The sequence below is a fragment of the Miscanthus floridulus genome, chromosome 2 (assembly GCF_019320115.1).
Source record: "Miscanthus floridulus cultivar M001 chromosome 2, ASM1932011v1, whole genome shotgun sequence".
NCBI classification, from domain to species: Eukaryota; Viridiplantae; Streptophyta; class Magnoliopsida; order Poales; family Poaceae; genus Miscanthus; species Miscanthus floridulus.
The window spans coordinates 11614299-11637776 of record NC_089581.1 but is presented as its reverse complement, the minus strand read 5'-3'; the positions used below and the strand labels follow the sequence as shown (position 1 = coordinate 11637776).

The 23478-nt window shown below is 44.1% G+C and overlaps 1 protein-coding gene across 1 annotated transcript; it reads left to right on the top strand.

Annotated features, from left to right (window-relative positions):
- The first annotated feature begins 12603 nt into the window (after positions 1 to 12603).
- LOC136516940 (actin-depolymerizing factor 2) lies at positions 12604 to 15507 on the top strand. Its single transcript, XM_066510445.1, has 3 exons — positions 12604 to 12779; positions 14048 to 14313; positions 14909 to 15507. The coding sequence occupies exons 1-3, from the start codon at positions 12759 to 12761 to the stop codon at positions 15057 to 15059; spliced, it is 438 nt and encodes a 145-aa protein (XP_066366542.1). The 5' UTR covers positions 12604 to 12758; the 3' UTR covers positions 15060 to 15507.
- Positions 15508 to 23478: the final 7971 nt, after the last annotated feature.

The following is a 23478-nucleotide window of genomic DNA, read 5'->3' as shown; positions in this document are numbered from 1 at the left end:
GGTCATGTGTTGTGTGCATCCACTATCAAGCACCCAATGCCTTCTCCCGGCTTTATAATTTACTTATAAAAGAAGATCAATTTCTTTTAGATACCCAAACTTGCTTGGGTCCTTGTAGGTTAGTCACCAAGGTCTTTGGTACCCAAATGGCCTTCTTCTTTAGGGCCCACAATTGGTGTACCAATAAACTTAGCCTTCACACCATTGGCACCCTTATAAAGCATGTAACAAGAATCAAATTTGATTGAGGATACATTAGGTAGCTTGTTCTTGTTAGTTTTGCAATTTTGCTTTATATGCCTAACTTGCTTGCATCTATTACAAAACCGACCATTGCCCATCACAAAGCTAGCTTTGGGAGTGACAAAGGCCGCCTTGTCTTTCTTGGGGGTATAGCCTAATCCTTCTTTGTTGAGAGAAAACCTTTGGCTACCTAAGCACTTTAGCAAGTGGGCTTCTCCACCATAGACATTGCCTAAGACACGAGTAAGCTCATTCACCTCCTTCTTGAGGTTCTCATTTTCCACCATAAGTGATGCATCATTTATAGATGGAGTGGAAGTGGTAGTGCTACAAGAGGTGTTAGTAGGAGCAACAATAATGGGTTTATGAAAAGATTCATTAATAAGATCACATGTTAGTCCCACATCACATGTTATGATCACTTGCTCCTTCTTGGCTTCCTCCACTTTGACTTGCTCAATGAGAGAGGAGTGAGCCTTTTCAAGCTTAGAGTGAGCTTTGCCAAGCTTCTCATGGGCTTCCATTAGCCTCTCATGAGTGGCATTGAGCTCATCAAGGGATTGCTCAAGAAATTTGACTTTCTTGTTCAATTCCTTGCACTCCTTTCTCTTCATCTCAAAGCAAGTATGCACTTGCTCACACATGTCCATGAGCTCCTCCTTGGAGTACTCCTCATTATCATCATCACTCCTACAAGCATCACTTTCACATTCATCATCATCACTCACATCATATTTTACCTTGGTAGGTTTTGCCATGAGGCACGTCAATGGAGTGTCGAAGATGGAGGGCTTGTTGTTGATGGCGATGCTTGCTAGTGCTCTCTTGATAGATTTCTTGTCATTGTCACTAGAGCTATCACTATCCGAAGAGCCATCACTATCCCATGTGACCACATAGCCTCCACCCTTCTTCTTCTTTTGGAAGGTCATTCTCTTCTCCTTCTTTTCTTTCTTATCCTCCTTGTGCTTCTTCTTCTCATCCTTATCATTGTCACTATTGTATGGACAATTTGCTACTACATGATCGGGGCTTTTGCAATTATAGCATCTTCTCACATACTCTTTCTTCTTGGTGTGATCTCTTCTCTTTCTTGCACCATAGCCCTTCTTCTTCATAAATTTTCCCATCTTGCGCACAAAGAGAGCCATAGCTTCATCATCAATATCACTAAGATCATCATCATCACTTGATTCTTTCTTGGACTTGCCCTTATTTTTGTATGATGATGAACTAGCCTTGAATGCTATGCTTTTCTTCTTCTTATCCTCTTCTTCCTTCTTGTCCTCCTTGTCATCCCCCTCCCTTTTCCACACGGTATGTCTCTTGTGTCATGACATCACCTAGTACTTGGTTGGGGGTAATGTCCTTCAATCCTCCTCTTATGATGAGCAATCTTAACATCTCAAATCTTGGAGGTAAGCACATCAAGAATCGATGGGAGACATCATCATCCTTGATCTTCTCTCCCAATACCTTCAAGTCATTGACAATGACTTGCAATCAATGGAACATCTCCGGAATGCTCTCATCATCCTTCATCTTGAAACTTGTCAACTTGTCCTTGAGGATGTACAACTTGGCACTCTTCACCGCCGGTATGCCCTCATATGTTTCCTCCAATCTCTTCCACACCTCATTTGCTCTATCACAATCCTTGATTTGCTCAAACACCTTTGAATCAATGGCATTGTATATGGTGTTGAGAGCCATTGTATTGCATTGCTTGTTGATCTTATCTTGATTGGTTGGATCATCGGGATCAATGATAGCATAGTCATTTTCGGTCACTTCCCATACTTGATCATTGATTGAACCAAGATACATCCTCATCTTTCTCTTCCAATAATCATAGCATGTGCCATCAAAGAACGGTGGATTTGCCCCCCACATGGTTGAACATAACTTGAGCCATAATTTGACACCGAGGTTGTTAAGCCTTAATCAAACGATGACCACGGCTCTGATACCACTTGAAAGGTCCTAATATGGCTAGAGGGGGGTGAATAGCCTATTTAAAAATCTACAAATCAACTAGAGCAATTTGATTAGTATGACAAATAGCGTCATGCAAACTTGCTCTAGCTCTACAAGGGTTGCAAGCCACCTATCCAACAATTCTAGTTGCAATGATTACTTAGGCACCCAAACTTGCTATGTAACTACTCACTAAGAGCTCTCAATCTTGCTACTCTAAAGAGCTCAACTAGATGAATGACAATAATAAAGCAAGCTCTCAATTCTAATTACACTAAAGAGCTTGTATCAACTAGTTTGCAAGAATGTAAATAGGTGAGTAGGGTGATTATACCACCGTGTAGGGGATGAACCAATCACAAGATGAAGATTAAGCCAATCACCGGGAGAATGCAAATGACAAGAGACAACCGATTTTTCTCCCAAGGTTCACGTGCTTGCCAACACGCTAGTTCCCGTTGTGTCGACCAACACTTGGTGGTTCGGCGGCTAAGAGGTGTTTCACAAACCTCGTCCACACGATAGGACACTGCAAGAACCGACCTACAAGTGAGGTAACTCAATGACACGAGCAATTTACTAGAGTTACCTTTCGGCGCTCCGCCGGGGAAGGTACAACTCCTCTCACAATCACCGGAGATGGCTACGAACAATCACCAACTCATGCCAATCCTCCACCGCTGCACTGAGCCATCTAGGTGGTGGCAACCACCAAGAGTAACAAGTAAAATCCGTAGCGCAACACGAATACCAAGTGCCTCTAGATGCAATCACTCAAGCAATGCACTTGGATTCTCTCTCAATCTCACAAAGATGATGAATCAATGATGGAGATAAGTGGGAGGACTTTGGCTAAGCTCACAAGGTTGCTATGTCAATGAAAATGTGCAAGAGTTACCCCTTGAGCCGGCCATGGGGCTATAAATAGAGCCCCAATCAAATAGAGCCGTTATACCTCTTCACTGGGCAAAAACGCGCTCTGACCGGACGCTCCGGTCATACTGACTGGACCCTGGACTCAGCATCCGGTCCACTGATTCATGCCATGTGTCACTAGCTTTCAAACGTTGTTCGTCAATTTTCAACGGCTACGTACTTGACCGGACTGCTCTGGCTAAACTGACCGGACGCAGAAGCCTCAGCGTCCGATCGTTTCCAGTAAGCTCCCCGAGGCATATTTCTTCGACCAGACGTGTCCGGTCCACCTTGATGACCAGACCCAGGCCACGTCCGGTGTGCAGTACCCTAGGTACTGTGCTGACCGACCAGCTCGACTGGACGCATGCTACCAGCTGTCCGGTGCTTTCAGACCCTAGCGTCCGGTCAGTTGACCGACGCCAGCGTCTTCGCGACCAACTCGTTTTCACTTCTAACCTTCTTCACCCTTGCTCCAATGTGCCAACCATCAAGTGTATCACTTTGTGCACATGTGTTAGCATATTTTCACAAATATTTTCAAGGGTGTTAGCACTCCAGTAGATCCTAAATGCATATGCAATGAATTAGAGCATCTAGTGGCACTTTGATAACCGTATTTCGATACGAGTTTCACCCCTTTTAATATTATGGCTATCAATCCTAAATGTGACCACACTCGCTAAGTGTCTTAATCACCAAAACAAAATGGCTCCTACATTTTATACCTTTGCCTTGAGCCTTTTGTTTTTCTCTTTTTTCTTTTCTAAGTTTAAGCATTTGACCGTCACCATGCCATCACCATTGTTATGATCTTCACTATTGCTTCATCACTTGGAGTAGTGCTACCTATCTCATAATCATCTTGATAAACTAGGTTAGTACTTAGGGTTTCATCAATTAACCAAAACCAAACTAGAGCTTTCACAAGTCGTACCGGAATGCCTGCGATTCATGAATCAATGCCCCCAGCTAGGTACCCCGAAAACACATGCCCCGCTTGTACCCAAGGCACAAGCAGGACCAATCCATCACCCTCCTGTCCTAGATGTCTAGGTCCCCGTCTAAACTAGGACTCCAAGCCCTCATCTTTGAGTCCCGGACTCAGTGCGGTGCAAGGACCTCCTAACCCAAAAACCACCCTAACAGTCGGTCCGAAAAAGAGCCGGATCCACGACAAGTGAGCAACAAGTCTTCCAAGCGCCCATACCTGAGTATGTGCTTGAGATAATAAGTCTGTGACTTGCCTAGCGTCTTATGCAACAGACGGTCCTTAACCGACACAGACAGGGAAAATAGTGTAACCAAGCTATGCCACGCATCCACAGCGACACAACCTCTTACACCCACCAATACACAAACCATATCCCTGCTCGGTCACTATTTTTCCTTTCCACCATTTATATTTTTCAAGTGATAATAATATAGTAATATATTCCCTATCTTTCGCGAGTGACAGGCAATCACTCGACTTCTACCAGAGTCCTATAGCATAGCAATCTACACGATCCTGTAATACTAGTAAGACTCATATGATAAATATATATATATATATATATATATATATATATATATATATATATATATATATATATATATATGCAAGTGGATTTTATTCAACTCCTAAAAACTTAATGCACAAATATAATTTAAAGTGCAGAAAAGTAGGAGTTATGCACTGGGGCTTGCCTGGGTAAGATATATATATTAAAAGTTAGTATATATCTTCAGATCATCTACCATCAACTGAATAGAAAAGCCCATCGTATCATCTCCTAGAGAGAATACCATTACACCATCTTTGGATTCCCAATCATCCTTCAATTGATCCATTGATCCATCATCGTACCTATATGATATGCATTGAGGCAAATGCATAGATGTAAATAACCAATGACAACCGGAATGCTTAGAAATCCGATCACGCCTTACAAGCTAACGAGATAGCTCAAACGCTGCTCTACGTATCCATGTTGCCGAATAAGGCGTTATTTCCCAACAATTGTTTTAGTTATACAATTCCAAGAAGTTTCTTTATTTCATTCTATCGATTTAATCTTTATTTGAATTAGGACATCATTATCTATCTAGCAACTAATTATTCTGTTGCTACAAAAATTACATTGAGCACCTAATATTGCTAGAAACCTACTGTAAAAATTTCAGACCCAACACTATTACCAATTTATTACAACAATTCCTACAAGTTTATATTTTCCCCTATTAAGTATCTCAAATTAATTATATAGATTCAAGAATATTATCAAACTATGTAAACAAAATATACTGACAGATGGATCATGATTTTAGAAACTTAACAAAATTAGTTTCATAATTTTTGGATCCATATACTATTTTATATTGATTTTACAATTTAAACTAGAAACCTATTTTAGAAAAGCATTTCGAAAATGGAAAAGGGTCGGCGGCCACTAACTGACCCAGCAGAAAACCGCGCACACGCGGCCCAGGCGAGGCGGCACAGGCCGGCCCAAGCGCGCAGGCGTGAACGGCCCAGCAACACGGGAGCATGCCGGCCCAGGCACGGCGGCCAAAGGTCAGCCCAGCGCGGGCGAGCCCCAGGCTTGCTTGACCAACGACCTAGGCAGCAAGGCAGCCCAACACACGCGTGGCCCACAAGGCACGCGTGCGGCCTACTGACCAGGCGACCTAGTACAAGCAGGCTGGCCCATGACGGAAGACCTAGCGGTGGTGCCCCATTTTGCAAAAACGCCTCTGCATTTTCTCAAAACTACCCCGCAGTCCAACATATACTATTCGTATGAGTCACATATTTCGCAGTAAGGACCCTATATAAAATTTCTGCTTGGATTCATATCATTCACTTCATCTTCTACATATAGAGGAGCAGAGGAGCATCGGGCCGACGGGCACGGCCAGCCAAATCCTGGCCACCATCGCACCCGCCAGTGGGGAAAGACAGCACGGAGCAGCGGCGGAGGTGGAGCGGCGCAACAACGGGGTGTGCCGGTGGCATTGTGGTGGTGGAAGGCACAACAATGGCGGGTGCATGTGCAAGACAACAGCTTGGGGCCATGGGGGCTCGGTTGCGCCTGTGAGCGCGGTGGCCGAGCAGCGGGGAAGGAAGGGACAACGCTGTGGCATGGACGCACCGAGGAGCAGCAGGCCCAGCGTAGGGCTAGGGGCACGCGCACGGGAGGGCTGGCACCAACACGAACGACCATGGCATGGATGCAGTGCGGAGAGCTACGATTGTGAGACATGACGACTGCAGGTGTAGGCCTAGGCAGATGTTGTGGGGCAGGGCGGCTGGCGAGGGCAGAGAAGGGGAAGATGGCGCTGCAGTACGACTCCACAGCTCCGGCTGCCTTGCGCTGCTCGTGCCGGGATAAGGCATGGCCCAGCGGCCATGCGTGGCCACAACGGAGGAGGAAAAAGGATGGGGCGCCAGCACACAGGGGAACAGGAGGAGCGGTGCTGCTGAGCAGTAGGCCCAGCACGGGGCCGAGGGGCACGTGCGCTCGCACGTTGTGGGAAGGGGCGGCTACGGTGGCCTAGCGTAGGAGGCATGCCGACAGTGGGGCACTGGGGCTACTCTAGGTGGGAGCGGGCTACGGTAGAGCAAAGAAGAATGGCACAAGAGGAAAAGTGAGGAGGCAGCGCTATGGGCACGAGCCTGGCGTGCGTCGCGGAGAGGAAAAAGAGATGGTCACAACAAGCAAGGACAGATCGTAGAGGCAAGGAGACAGAGTGAGCAGCGGCTCGGCATAGGCACACAAGACAAGCAAGGCATACAGGAGCTGGGATGCCTCCTCCACGGCAGTAGAAAAGAAATGGAGGGAAGCAGCACGAGGGAGGGACACTTCGTACACATGCTAGAGCACTGACGCTAAGGCAGGTTGGGACGGCGTAACGTGGCCAGTAGTGGCAGGCAAGGACAAGGCCACAACCACAGAAATGGAAAAGGAGGAAAACAAGAGTGTTCGGCCAACTTCCATTACGCATGGCAGCGCAGAGATAATGAAGAGGCAGACAAATAGAGACAGTAACAGTAGAGACAAGCAAGGTAGGCAATACAAGCAAGGTAGGCAGCGGAGGCAAGACAGACATCGACGCTGACGGTGAACGCACGCCGGGAGGAGAGGAAATGAGGTAGGTCCAAGCATACCAAACAAAGAGAAAGAGGGCATGCAAGCAAAGTAGGACACGACAGCAGCAGCCCGGCACATGTTCCACGCGCTACGACACGGCAATGGCGCCCCTATGCGTGGCCTGTGCGCGAAACAGTAGCAGCATGGCTCTTTCTCAATAACGTGCGCCAGGGTACGTACGTGAGGGAACATGCTACAGCAGAAACACGTGGGCACCGTGTGGCTCTACTGGTTGCCTGCCTGTGCGTGAGACAACGCGACACGGAGGTGACAGCGATACGTTGCCGACAACTATAAAAGAGCTAAATCCTATTGACTTTCACCAATAAACATCGCACGCGATAGCTCATACTCGTACCAAGCCATGGAACACAATATTACGGCGTTATGTAATTATTTTGCGCAAAACAAATCGCCACAAACAATGTTTTAAAATATAATTTCTGATTTTTACCGTTGACGTGAAAGGCTGGTTTTTAAAATTTTAAAATCCGAGAAAATCGTTTTGGTAATTTTTCTTAGGCCTAAATCATGGTGCTAAACAAGATTGTAACACCAGTGTGTTATAGCCGCCGCGTATGAGAGCTATGCACGCCGCCAACTCAAGGGCGAGTTTCAACCTTGCCGCCGGGCGGACGAGTTGCGACCCCGCCAATGCACGGATGAGCTATGGCATGTCGGCGGAGGAGGCAACTCGGGGCACTGGTGGAGGAGGCGGCTCGGGGCGCTGCGCGGAGGAGGCCTGGGGCGGCATGCGTCCAGCCTCCGGTGGAGGAGGGCGGGCAGCGCACTGTAGGAGCACCAGTGGAGAAGGCGCAGGCACCGGCAGAGGAAAGCAGAGTGCCGAGCTCGAACTCAGTGGGTTAGGGATGGTTTAGCCCTGTCCGTTTGAACTTATCGTCGTATCGTTTTAGCGAAATAACAGTGTTTTTCTCTCATAACAAATCAACATTAACATCAAACGTTTTCTAGCCAACCGAACAGGGCCGAAAGGGATAAAGCCAGGGAAGAAAAGGAAAAAAATAAAATACAATGACATATGGGTCCCATCTGTCAGTACCTGATCCCACTTTTGATGTCTCTAGACTAAACAGAACGGGTTGGTCCCTTCCCTTCCCAACCAAACAAAAAATAGAGTCGTCTCATCCCACTAAGCAAAGTCAGGACCATCCTGTTCCATCTTGCCTCCCCAACCAAACGGTAACTAAGTAAAGGATGTTATGGAGCATCTTTGGGCACATAGGCTTTCAATGGGGTGCTCAGTTCCTTTTTGTTTCAGCAAATGCCACCGTACTAGAAACTTTTAAATGTACTCCGTACCTTTGAAATTACTATAGACCACATTATCTTTATTATTAATTCAAATATCTTTATTTTGATCAAGTTTATAGAATAATACTTCTAATTTTTGTGTAAGCCGAATAATAATACTTCCACTGTTCCAAGTTATAAGAAGTTTTGTGTGGGAGATACGACTCCTGGTATCCACAAGACAAGACATGGGCCGCACCATCAGAGGTGCCCTAGCCCACAAGATCAAGGCGTGCACGGCACTGGTCGACGTGCACCGCAAGATATTCTATAGTACCAAATAGGATAATTTCCTTGTAACCCTACCCCTCTAGAGTATATAAGGAGAGGCAGGGGTCTCCTAGTCGATAGCTACTACATCTCAATACAATACACCAAAGACATAGGACGTAGGGTATTACATTGATTAGACGGTTCAAACCTGTCTAAATCGCTGTCTCTACGCCTTGTGTCACCATCCGGTTCCTGATCACACGCACCTCCATCGATCAATCTACCTTCGTGGGATACCCCTCGGAGAACTGTCGAGCATCTTTTATCGACAGTTGGCACCCACTATGGGGCTCATGCGCGCTGATCCCTAGCGAACCAGATGGTGTAACTCAATATCAACATCCTTCACGACAACTCGGTTGATCGCGTCGACATCCTTCGATAACCACGGCGCACGTCTTCGTACGCGGATTGACACCACCAAGCTCCGACTACATCTATCCTACTCCAATACGAGATCAACTTCGTTCTAGCCATCAAGCGAGCCGCTAAGCGAGCTGCCCACGTTGCCGACCAGATAACGCCATACGACGTCGACCAGACTTTCTGTCTACAGCTAAGTCACGCTTTAATATTTTTCTAAATATTCTCCAATCTTCGTATATCGTCATAATGTTTCTCTGAGCTGTTTTCTCTATGTTTGCTCTCCAAATGATTTTCTGAACCCCCGAACAGTCAAGTTGATGCTCGGATGTCCCCAGAGACAGCCTTGTCTCTGGCTCCTCTCTACACATGCATGAGTGTCTGTCCTCTGCGTTATGGGTGGTCGGTAGCGGCTCCTTAGCGACATTTTATTCTTCCTACACGCACACGGGCTCCACGCTCCGCATTATGGTTAACGAGCTGCTAGGGCTGGAGACTATCTACACCTAACTGGTTGGACGATTTATATTAAATATAAATACATCTTCAGAATACACTAAGTGTTCACACCAACGATGACCGAGCTGCATACCTATTTCATCACATTACTGATTTCTTCTCTGAGTTCATATAGTTTACATCATGTACTACCCGTTCTACACATTTTGTATTGCATGATCATCGTCTAGGTGGTCGGACCACCTTAGGTGCTTGGACTTCTCCACCGATCAACTGGTCGAGGACCACTAGTTAATGGACTTCATCGGTCGACCAAGTTGATCGGACTGTTTGTCGATCGCTTCTACTCAATGCTCACTTTGCCGCCGACCAGTTGACCCGACGGGTTGTCGCTCCGTTGCTTCAATCGCCAGGCTACGAACGCCAGGGACCTCCGTCGATACTCGGTCATTCGCCAGCTACACAAAACCGAGAACTCCTCTCCCATCTAGACTACGTTGGAGCTCTGGTGCTCGAACATCGCTAGCTATGCGTGGGAGACTCTCGGTGCTCGAACATCGCCAGCTATGTCGGGGACTCCTCGGTGCTCGCCAGCTACGTCGGGGACTCCTCATTGCTTGGACATCGTCAGCTACGCTGGAGACTCCTCGGTGCTTGGATTCTTCATGCAAGCATCGCTAGCTAAGCTGAGGACTCATTTGGTGGTTGGATCTTGCTACGTCTCATCGGTGTGCTATCAAGCTGCTCCATGTTGTTCGGATCAGGGTGCTGATTTTGGGTAGCACGTCTAGGGTCTTGATACGCGCATGTTAGATGACGTCGGTAAGCTTTTAGACTTCTTTTCTTTGACCCTGCTATAAGATTCATTCTTTGTCTTCTAGCAGACTCGGGGACTAAGTGGCTACACTTCATCTGGTAGTGAATGTAGTGCTTATTTCTTGATTTACCCTCCTTATTGATGGAGTCTAAGTGGCTACACTTCTCCTAAAGGAAAGAATTTTCAAATTTTATCTTGACCTCCTTACATCCTTACTTGGGATACACTGCTCGGCGATGGTTCACACAGCTCGGCGATGGCTCACACTACTCGACGATGGTTCACACTGCTCGGCGACGGTTCACAATTGCTCGGCAACTCATCATGGTGGTCGGACCATGAGTCTGACTGCTCGGCTTTGTTCGCACCTGCTCGGACAAGCTCAAGACGACGTTGCTCAAAGGATACAAGGCGCTCGAGGACTAGCTGTGGGGGATATGACCCCCGGTATCCACAAGACAAGACATGGGCCACACCATCAGAGGTGGCCCAACCCACAAGATCAAGGCGTGCACGGCATTGGTCGACGTGCACTGCAAGATATTATATAGTACTAAATATGATATTTTCCTTATAACCATACCCCTCCAGAGTACATAAGGAGAGACAGGGGTCCCATAGTCGACAGCTTCTACATCTCAATACAATACACCAAAGATACAAGATGTAGGGTATTACGTCGATCAAACGGCTCGAACCTGTCTAAATCGCTGTCTCTACGCCTTGTGTCACCATCCGGTTCCTGATCACGCGCACCTCCATCGATCAATCTATCTTCATGGGATACCCCTCGAAGGACTGCCGATCATCTTTTGTCGACATTTTGGATTTTCTAGATACATTGCTTTTACTAGATAAATGTATGTCTTTGATTATATTTTTAGAAAAATACATTTCATAATTAATATACTTATTCAATATAATTAATGTTAGTAATTTATTCAAAGTTAAAATTGTTTGATTTCTCGGGAAGTAAGCACCGCATTCTTTTTTTAGATAGAAGGGAGTATAGAGTATTGTTTCCCTCTGCTTATATATCATTTTAGTGTTATTCTAAGTAAATTTTTTTCATTACTTTGTCCAAGTTTTTTAAAAAGTAGCTCATAGATCCTTTTTTTGAAAAAATATATCCAAGTTAACTTTTTCCTCTTACTTTGTCCAAGTTGTAAACAAGTTTACATCTATGAGTTAAAAAAAATACACTATCAAAACATATTTCATACATAATTTAATTAAACTAAATTGATATTATATTACATAGGCATATACTTGGTCAAACTTATGACAGTTTGACTTATCCAAGATTTAAAATTATACTCCTTTTTTAACGGAGGGGGTACGTAATAGAAAGTTGTACATCCCGTCTCTCTCCCTGTACTATCCCATTCTTGATACGCAAGGATAATGACGAGAATGACCATTTCGTCCACGCGTGAAACGCTGACTCTACCAGTTCAAACTTGCATCTGTCGCACAGTCGAATTTGCCCTCTTTTTATTCCCCTTCGTCTCAAATCAAAAGAGGCCGAGATCATCACGGCTCCAATAGAGGGCCCACCATCCCAGTCAGAGCCAGCGGGCCGGACGCATCGCCGCCCGCGGCCCAGGCCCGCCGTCCACTGGCCCCAAACTCCCGCCTGGCCCTCATGAAAGCGATCGTCTCACCGACATCTTGACCCCGCACGTCACATGCCCCACATGTCACTCTCACCCTCGACCCATGAAGCCGTGTACGCCACACACGCCCTACGCCCAGACCCACCCACACGAAGCGGCGCGTCCGCGTCCGCGTCCGCGTATATGGGCTGTGTTTAGTTGTAAGAATTTGGATTTTGGGGCTACTGTAGCACGTTCGTTTTTATTTGGTAAATAGTATTTAAACATGGACTAATTAGGTTCAAAACGTTCGTCTCGTAATTTCCCACCAAACTGTGCAATTAGTTTTTCTTTTCGTCTACATTTAATGCTCCATGCATGAGCCGTAAACATTCGATGTGACAGGTACTGTAACAACTTTTTGGAAATTAGAGTGGACCTAAACAAGGGCATGATTATGAACGCGCAGCTCTCCGGAGAATTTCGCCGCGCCACCCAAAACCCGCAGCAGCCCGCATATATAAAAAAAGAAAAGAAAAGAAGAAACCCCCCGCAGCCAACAACAGCCAACAGAAGAGGAGGGGTTCCTTCTCCTTGCTTGCTCCTCCCGTCTGCGTGCGTGCGTGCGATCGACGCAGAGGCGCGCGCGGGCGCTCGCACCGCCCCGATCCGATGGCCTTCATGCGCTCCCACGTGAGTACCCCGCTCCTTCCTTCCTCTCGTCAATCCGCTCGCGCTCTGTGGCGATTCGCGCGCGCTGTGGTGTAGATCCGTGTGGCGTGTGGGAACTGGGTCGGTTCCGCGCGATCTGGGTGCGCTAGTTCGTGGAGGGCTGCCCCGGGTTAGATCTCCTTGGGGAGGGATTGATTTGACCTTACCCACTGTTCATCCGGATGTTCATTTGTTCTGACTGCAATTATGTGTATCGCCTATATATGTACTTACATGTTTACTTGTAAAATCAAGTAGATATATAGTAAGTCGCTAGTAGATATTCAGACCTTGAGTTTGAGAATCCGTGCTGGAAAATGGCTTTAGCTGTGGAACTGGGGGATGGTGTGAAATTGGAGTTGAGCTGTGGAACCGGAAGTGAGTACATAGTCAGGACAGGACTCCACACTATTTTTTTTTTTAGTTTTGAGTTGGGAATGTTCTTAGTTCATTCCTGTAAGGCAAGAAAACTTAGGTCGTCCCCAGATGAAATACTGCCAGTCTTTGATAGTTCTCTGGTTAACATGTGCTGCAATTGACACAGTTTTTCTTTTCAAATCATCCGAATCAATATGTGGCTACTTTGTAATAAGTTCTTTTATTTTTTTTAAAAATGTGTTATGCTTGCTTGCATAGAGACTTTCCATGCCCTGGAGGGATGGACATGGTAGGTATAGTCATATTCCTGCTTCCACTAAGTGGAGATATTTGGAGTATGCCTCTTACACTGGACAATTTCTTTGATATCCTAGTCCTAGGTGCCTTTTATGTTATTGTGGGGACGGTGAACTGCATTCTCACACAGTTGGCCATCTATATGGGATGCAATTGATTGAATTAAGATTAGCATGGATGATTGAGATTCTGTTAGGTGCTGGGTCTAATCCTGTCCATGATTGTGCAATCACTGAACTGTTCATTGTGCAAGTGATTTTACATGTTATGAAGCATGGTTCCAATTTTCAATCCTGGATAGGGAGTATCTGGAGGGATTTTCTGTATGTCTGTGTAATTTTGATTAGGCAATCTTGCTGGATAAAAATTTTGTATGGTTTCCTGTATGTGGAAGGTATACAACTTTTATGGAATCGTGGCTACATAACTACAGTTGATACATCGGAAGATTGGAATGTTGTTAATCTTCTAGTTACTACATAACCATTATGCCTGTTTCGCAATCAAACAGTTCATCTTGTATTTCAGTTTTTTAGCCTTGATTTTCTTTTTAACTTCTGCACAATTCTCTGCAGTCAAATGCATCTTCCGGCATGGGAGTTGCCCCTAACATTAGGGAGACATTTGTTGAGCTCCAAATGAAGAAGGCATTCCGATATGTCATCTTCAAAATCGAAGAGAAGCAAAAGCAGGTGGTTGTGGAGAAGACAGGGGCTACTACTGAAAGCTATGATGATTTTTTGGCCTCTCTCCCAGAGAATGACTGCCGATATGCTCTCTATGATTTTGATTTTGTTACTGGGGAGAACGTGCAGAAAAGCAAGATTTTCTTCATTGCCTGGTGAGATTCAGAATCATTTATGCATATATCTTTATTTTGTTTCATTCATGTTTAGCTGTAGTGCCAATGCCAATGAAACTAAACTAGATCCCATAGAAATAGCTAAAGAGGTAAACTGTTGATGAGTTAGTGATTTTAGGATTCTACATACTTACAAAAAAAAAGTACTTGGATGCTTAAAATGCACCAAGCACAGTAAACTTAACATGCTAATTATTTAAGCACTTCCTTACTCCTTTTGAACATTATTAACTCAGTATTGAACTATAAGGCTTGGATTGGATCTTGTGATGTGATCTTGCTATGATAGCTCCCACCACCTCTAGTTTAATACTGTTTGCCTGGCAACCCATACTAGTTAGCAATTTAGTAGCTCTGGCCACAAGGAATGACAATGCATGTGGTGCAATAGTTAGGAATATTCTTGACAATAATTGTTCAATTCTTTTATGTAGATTCTGAGGTTGACTTTTTTGGACTGTACTATATGTATCCTTATGATGTCTTCAATTCTTTCATGTTCAACTGTAGCCACTCTGGCCTTCCTGCTGATTTCCCTTCACCAAACCTTTTACCTAACCCGCTATTATTCCAGGTCCCCATCAACATCCCGCATCCGTGCTAAGATGCTGTACTCCACCTCGAAGGACCGCATCAAGCACGAGCTCGACGGGTTCCACTATGAGATCCAGGCGACCGACCCATCAGAGGTGGACATTGAGGTTCTCCGGGAGCGGGCTCACTGAAGCTGGTTCGCCTTTGAAGGGACCTGTGGAGGGCCGTGAACCTTCGGTCAGATGCAAATTCTATTATCAATGATGAAGCACCCGCCGTGGTATTTGTTAATAAGTTCCTGTAAGCATATCATTTAGTCGCGACGCATGACTCTAGCTGGTGAAGCGTTATCGAAGCCTGTATCGGTATGAGGTTTGGTTGTCTGAGCCTGTAAACGAAGCAAGATTTGCAAACTTGTTATATTGTGGTATTGATGATACTGGATTACTGGCTGTGGCCTGTGGGTTGTTCGGGAATGGCGGTTTATGGTTGGTCTGGGTCTGGTGTGTGGACGTGGTTGTGGGTTGTTCGGGATTGCCTTGATTGGTCTGGTGTCTGGCCCCCGGTTGGTCTGATTGTCTGTATCTGTTAGATATTTACTTGTGCTAATGAAACCTGGTTCCAAGTTTCAGACCGTAATTTACCCGTTGCTGGCGAATGCTGTTGTGTTGCTGGAGATTGGAGTTTAAGACTGGGGGAAGCTTTATCCGTAATTGTCGTGTTGGCAAACTATTAGGTTGTCACATCATGGCTGCGGTTTTGCATGTGCAAATGGTTGTCGTCGCCTGTTAGTCTGGCAGCGTTTTGCCCCAGATCAGGACTCGATCTGCTGATACTAGTATCTCTCTCTGCAAAAATGTGCAAGTGCAAATGCTCGAAATCGGGCACCAGGCAGCTGCCATAGTGCGCAGCGCAACCAAGCAGCCTCCGTGTCGGTGTGCCGCCACCCAACCCAGCCAGAGCGGGCATGATGATGATCAGACATCAGAGGTTGGAGATAGGCGTTACTAAGAGAGAGGCTGGGGAACAGGCGCTCAGGTAACGGATCAAAAAAGAAAAAATGACGATGGTCTTTGTGTTACTGTCATGGCCATAGCTGGAGTATCTGTGTCACTGTCATGGCCAGCTGTTTGTGTCACTGTCATGGCCATAGTTGGAGTATCCTTTTTTCCAGAGATCATGACGACACAAATAAATACATGCTGACAGGATGATTGTGGACTGTGGTTTGGTTCATCTAATCTAATGGCGATGGTTATGCTGAATGCTGATATGCTATGGCTTTTCCTGCGGCAGATCCATGCTATGCTTGTCATGACCACAATATCCCAACTCGTTGTTGGGCTACTATTCTACTGTAATAGATCTTGAAGAATTGGCAGGATGGGGATTTATAGTTGGTATCCCTCCTGTGACAGTACTGCTGGTGCCTTTATCTAATCTAAGAAAAGGGAAGACAGAAAAAAAAAAGAATCTTGAGCTCTTCGATCATATGCTCAAATTCGAGGTTCAGTGCCCCCCTTCAGTTCTTTGCTCCAAGAACTTCGAAGAATAAATTAAAGGAACAACGCAAAGCTTCTGATTAACGTTTGCGACAAAACGCGTGCATGACAGATATATGTGCTGCACTACACTAATCGTCCAAAGCACTAGGAACTATGCTGGCAGCACGATAGTAATAGTACAGTATATCTCCTCTATTTCTAGCTCAAAATACGTACGATCGATGCGCTAGCTGTGAAATCTTGAAAGAAAGATACTACAACACACCACAAGGTTAATTACACTGATGACGACTAGGATATTGCTAGCAAAGATGATACAAAAGGTGACTGATGAGAACTTCTGAAGACCCTAACCTCACACTCTCACTCTCTCTGATCGTTACATCAGCTTGAGGAAAAGGAGGCATGAGACCGTCACCTTCTTCCTCCTCCGTGTTCTGCTTCTGATGAGCTGAACTATTGCTTGGAAGCATCTGATGTTGCAGGGGATCCTGAGCACGCCCTTCTGATCATACCCAAACTCCATGGCCGCGAGCTCCAGCAGCCCGGTGAAGTAGGGGTGCTGAAGAACCTTCCTGTGCACCAGAACCCTCTTCAACTCCTCACCCTCGCCGACAAGCAACGGGATGTGCCCTCGCTTCACTGACGCGCTCTTCCCCATCCTCCTCCTCTGATCTGTAGTTATTCTGAGCCCTCTTGTTTGTTTATATATAATGAATGAATGCTTGTCGTGATGGCTGACGACTTTCAGATGTTTTCAGCGGATAAGACTTCGTTTATGCATTTGTTTATTGTCTCGTGGTCTTGTTTGATTTCCTCTTGAGCAACAGGTGTCTGTTTCCTTCATGACAGTAGAAACTGCCAACGGTGTGAGGACTAACAATTACGATGGTGCAACGGTGAAAAATAAACGCAGAATAATTACCTCCTAGAGGCATTCTGTTCCAACCCAAAACTACGAGTTCAGTATGTCAGGTTCAGGCCGTTCTGCATGGACATCTCAATAATTCACATTGTACAGCCATCGCCAATATGATAAGATAATTTCTTCCCAAAGCGTCAAATTAGTGCGGTGTTTTTCATATGAATTGAGTCTTAAGTATTCAGGTCCTGTAAGGACATCTGAATTATTTCAGTGATTATTTTAAATTTCACTTAATAATCAGATTTGTTTGTAGAGTGTGGAGCTGAGTATGTCAACTCTTGTACCTGTACGGATTTTCCATCATGAGAAAAGGTACTGTACGGATTTCAGAATGATTCAACTGTAACCCGCCTCCATCAAGTCAAAGGGAAATTTAGTATAAAAAAAAGGGAAAAAAGAAATTCTTTCCCAAGTGTACAAATTGCTAGGTATACCCAAGCATACAATTCCTTAGTATGTGCTCCACGTCTGAATACATTGTTCCACTATATAGGTTTTATTTATAGACTAATTCAACAATGCCACCAACAATTTTGGCTAAACTGAATGGCTTTCCAGAGACATTTAAATATATCCTTTTAGAGATCATTTTAATCTCCTTACTCATGCATTAGACTCTATGATAATAATTCACAAAAACAAGTTTATTGTTTGACAATTACATTTTGAAAAGAAGAATATTTATGAATTACCAGTGATTATGCCCCATTTTCAGATACGCATGTAGTTGTCTTAATCTCTCTAGTGGTCCATCTAATGCCAAATGTATCTTTCATAAGCGTTTCAACCATTTCTATATTACCAATATCAACATCTGAGAGTCAATCATATCTGTTTTTAATCTCTTTCTTGTGGCGCAGCAGATGAGACTTTTAATAAGGGGTGATGGTTTCCTCATAAGTCATACTACCAGGTATGCATTGTCTAAGAACTGATAACCCCCATTTGGACTATGTCAAGTATCAACTGCCTTTTGCACACCACGGTCTGTATTGGGTTCCAATGGGCTTGAGCTTATTTTACCACACGATTATCTTTGCCAAATGTTACTTAGCCTTCCAATGGCATCATTGCATATACAATTTGCCAAATTCACCAAGATATATTTTACTTTAGTATATCTAGTACAATTGACTTTGGGGAAGACTTTTCTTCCAAGTTTTTGAGTTAATCGTACCACTAACAAATTACAGGTCATTTAGGATAGAGAACAAATAAATGAAATGACAACTTCTAACGTAACCTCTTCAGTATAAGCCTGAGAAGTTCTACAAGTGGAACTCTCATGCTTGATGACCAGACTGACATGCATGAAAAGTCTCCAAAGACCCACGATTGTTTTGTTTTGTTTTGTCAAGATATTTTGTTCGGTTTTGTACTGTGTGGGAAACCATGTTCTTTGAGTCCATGAACCACAAGCCACCGGCATCCTTGGCTCACTTGTTGCTAAAATAGAAGCTTATTAAGGCTGTGTTTAGTTCGCGAAATTTAGGAATTTAGTTACTGTAGCACTTTTGTTTTTATTTGGCAATTATTGTTCAATCATGGACTAATTAGGCTCAAAACGTTCGTCTCGCGATTTCCATCCAAACTGTGCAATTAGTTTTTTTCGTCTATATTTAATGCTCCATGCACGTATCGCAAGATTCAATGTGATAGCTACTGTAGCACTTTTTGGGAAAGTTTTTTAGAACTAAACATAGCATAAGCACCACAGAAGTCCAACTGACTAGACTACACAAAATGTGGACGGTGAGACTAGGGAAAACATCGTTGTCTAGAACAAGACTACACAAGTCTTCCCGGGCCCTCCAATTTAAACTTAGAATAAATGTCACTGAGATTGATTGTAGCCAAACCTTTTAAAATACTCATGTCCGAATGGCACAGGAAGAGATCTAACTCGTACAAGCACACGAGAGAGTGATAGATCATGAAAATATCCATATTCCAATTTGTCTTGGAATCGGTCTCATGCCGTGCCTAGATATGTGCTCTAACTCTTATGGCGCAGGACTGCAGGAGAGAGTGGAAGACCACAGAAATGCTTCGTATTTTGATATTAGGTATATATATCTACAATTTTACCATTACATTAACAGTTTTGTCCGCAGACTCATACTAGGTTTTATTGATACATTACATAATATTTGCTAAAAGTTGTCTCATGGAGACAATGCTGATGTTCCATAATGTTACTAACTTGTTACCGAAGGAAGTATTGGACATGCTCTCTCTTCTAGGATATGAATCATTTATGATTCACATTGTTCAAACTTTTATAGCTTTGATCATCAAGAAGAAGAAAGCTCATAATGATTACTCCCTCCATTTTAAATTATAAGATATTTTGGTTTTTCTAGATACATAGTTTTTGATATATGCACTTAAATACATACTATATCTAGATACAGAGTAAATAAACCAGAGTATCTAGAAAAATCAAAATGTCTTATAAATTAGAATGGAGGGTGGTTGATGACATTAGACTCATCATGTAAAATACTCTCAAACGTGTAATTTTTCTATCAAGATATATAGTGCATTTTTATAAAAATAATAGCCAAGGTGTCACATTTTTTTTTGGAAAAAAGTATCACCTTTTTAGACCATGCCAATGTTACGACCAACGTGTACTCGTTACAATACTTGGCAACTTTGATTTTACTGTTTAATATCTGACCGCTCGTCTGCTATATGAATATCTGAACAAATAGCCAGACATGTTTAATTATAGTACTTTTGACAACAAATGCAATGATACATGTCGCGGTAATTAACTATAAATATTTAAACAATATTGTTAGTCAAAGTATAAATACCAAAGCTATCAATTATTTGGAAACAGAGGCTGGTATTTTGGATCAGATGGTGGACTGGTGGAGTACATGACACAATATACTAAAAAAAAGTTGCACATTGATAAAGTAGCGATCGAACTAGTTTGGCAAACCTCCGGCCTCCGCTGTCCTGGTGTAGTAGAATCGTATAGGAGTGTTTGTATGAGCTGTGCTTAAGCACAAAAACTGCTGTGGCAAACGGACACCGTCACTTTTGGACGCAGGAAATAATGAGGCGATTTTCTAAGCCGAGAATAAGGGTGTAGAAAAGTCTAGAAGATGAATCATGAAGGAATCAGGGCTGCTAGCTCAATATGCGTCTACATCGTGCAGTCCCTTTCGAAAAGGGATTCCCAATTTCTTGATTGGACTGAACGAAGGAGGGCAAATGTGTGAGTTCTTTGCTGTCATGAGAATCCCGTTCCTCGATCAGTGAATCAATTATTATAAGTTTAATCAGATCTATAAAAAAACTACTAATATCTAATATATAATAAGAAAACTATTAAATTAATTCTAATATATATATATATATTTATAATAAATTTATCTGAAAGATATAAATGTTTTTTAAGATGGAGAGAATACTTCTCTTCTAGTACTCACTTTAGGGAACTTATAGCATAAACCAAAATGTTAGAAACTTAGAATGTAGAACCAAGTGTCACATTGAGGGCGTTTTCAACATAAGAGCTTGTTTGGTTATGAATCAAGCAAATTTGCATGACATTTACCCTTGACGTCCGAGGTTAGGATTACGTCTTTCGCGATGAGCCACCAAACATCCTCTTAAAGCATGAACGATACAAAGGAAACTCTGAACTATACTTCAGCCACATAGCTCAAGTCGCATTGAGTATTCGGACAGTGTCCTGTTTGAATTTTCAGGAGTTTCATGTTCTCATATAGTTTTTTTTAGTTCAAGTTAGGGGGGGGGGGGGGGGGGGGGGGGGGGGGGGGGGGGTCTAATAAACCGATCCCCACCTGATTCTCATATAGTTTTATAGTCACTTTCAGTGAAGGATCTAGAAAAACAGGTTATCTTTCATCTCTAGTTTCTCCTCTTAAGCTTTGATGAGTACTAATTTATAAGGGAGCACAGTAGAGATGAAACATTTTGCTGCTGAACCGTAATATCAAATGCTCACGTGGAACATGCTACCACGGATGAAGAGAAGGTCAGAAGTACGGCACGGGGCATTCGTCACTCGACCGTTGCCTCCGCTCCAGGCCAGCTCCCCTCCAGCCCTCTCCAACGGTCACCCGCCGCTACGCTGACAGACAGTAGCTAGCACACTCCACAAGCTTCTTCTCTTCCAGCTGCAGCAGCCCGGCCGCCTCCTTCCCTAGGATTCTCCTGCAGCTTCCATTGTCTGCGCCGCCTATTTAGCTCACCCCCGCCTCATCTTCCCTCCCAAGTCCCAAAGCAAAGCAAAGCTTCAAAGCATCTCTGCTCCTTTTTGCTTCTCTCGCTCCACATCCTTCCCCTGCGACTTCAGGCAGGAGCCAGACGATAAGAGAGGACATGGGGTTCGTGCTGGTGATCTCCCTGCCCTTCATCTTCCTCTCCATCCTGCTCGGCTTCGGCTGCTACTTCCTCGGCAAGCACAGGGGCCGGGAGGAGATGCGGACAGGCGTCGGCGCGCAGATCTACGGCACGCCGCTGCCGCCGCCGGGCGTCGTTGGAGTCTCCTCGCCGCAGCCTGAGCCGTTCCACGCCAAGAAACAAGGGCCCGAGGCCGTCTGATTGAGATTCAGACTCGACATTCGTTCTAGCTACTACTGCATGTGTCTTGGTGGTGATGTTGGATTTATTCTTTCTTCTTTAATTTCGTCCAGGCCGTGTTGAGGGTGTAAATTGAGACCGAGTCTGTGCTTGTCTCTAAAGATTGTTCATTGTTATGAGGGGGAGGGAATGATCGGTGATGGTGTGTGGATGTTGTGATATGATTGCAATCACAGTTTATATCTCTGTAAGCAAGCAAAGACCAAATGCAATGCAGTAGAATTGTCTTGTGTTCCAAACTGTCCTGACTCCTGCAGGCTGTATGTGTGTTTCAAGATTGCAATCAACTAATGCTGAGCATCTCCACCAGATCTCTTATATCACATCTTCTATAAATTGTTTTAGAGAGTACTTTAAAATCAATTTAGGATATAAGACTTGTTTCCTAGATTTCTTTCAGGATAGGGGAGGAGGGTTGTTTTATGATGAGAAAGGAGGTTGTTTTTAGGAGATTTTATAAAAGTAATAGGTGTAGGAGATGAGATAGGAGCACCTCTATCTCTTGAAATGTTGGGAACATAATAGGCGCAGCCATGGAAAACGTTTTCTAACCTTGTTCACAAGATAAGAAGAAAACCAAAATAGTGCACTACAATAACACGAAAAATTTCCAGTTTCCATCAGAAGCACAAATTATGACTTCCACAGTAAACAAATTACTAAGTTTTAGACCAAGAAAGAGATTAACATCATATTCGTATCATCATAAGAAATTCCACAATCCTATAGAGATTGTTTGTCATGCCTGTGCGCTCATGACATTCTGGGCAGGTCTTCAGAAAGAGATGGACAAGGAAACGCTGGTCCAAGGCGTGGACACTATGTTCAAGATTGCGGTGCAGCTGCTGTCCAAGAAGCGTCGAGCTGTCGGTCAGCCCAGCATGCTGCAAGATGGCGATGGTGGCAAGACTTGGGAAGCTGCCCGCCTCAACTCTGTTGAGATGTTTTTGTTAGCAATAGCTATCGTTAGCTGGATTGTTTTTCTGGCAGTGTAGTTCAAACTTTATAGCCTGTTCTGCATTGTTCTTCTGTCTAGAACTCTGAAACTGTCCTAAAAACTCTGCTGTATTTCCGGGCGTATGCAATGGAAATGGGGTGAATCCCTAGTTCGAAAAAAATATTCGTATCATCATAATACTGTTATAATCAGAGGAAACGCAAAGAGAGAAATAAAACGTGACACATCAAATTCTTTCCTTCTGCAAAGCTTGCTTAATTGCTGTTAACTTCCGTCTGAACTCTGAAGTTGGGCGGATGGCAGCATTCGGGATAATGGTTCACAAGACAGTGAGAAAACCAAAATGCCCTGCACTCTCTAATCACAAGTTCATTTCCTATTTTCAGAACGAGATTACCACTTCCATCTGCAAAATAAACTGGGAAACTCTCAAGGATCGTGTGCAGAAACAAGTACGAATTTCTCAGTAAACAAAATCCTAAGTTTTAGACCAAGAAAGGCATTAACATCATATTCGTATCATCATCAATTCATAATACGGAGAGCATTTGCTCTCTGTTACAATCAGAAGAAACGCAAAGAAACTAAACCTGACA

Bases quoted from the DNA above. Each gene is read 5' to 3' on its own strand.
- LOC136516940 (XM_066510445.1), top strand. From the start codon at position 12,759: ATGGCCTTCATGCGCTCCCAC. The intron at 12,780-14,047 runs GTGAGTACCCCG...AATTCTCTGCAG, and splicing joins TGGCCTTCATGCGCTCCCAC to TCAAATGCATCTTCCGGCAT. The intron at 14,314-14,908 runs GTGAGATTCAGA...CTATTATTCCAG, and splicing joins AAGATTTTCTTCATTGCCTG to GTCCCCATCAACATCCCGCA.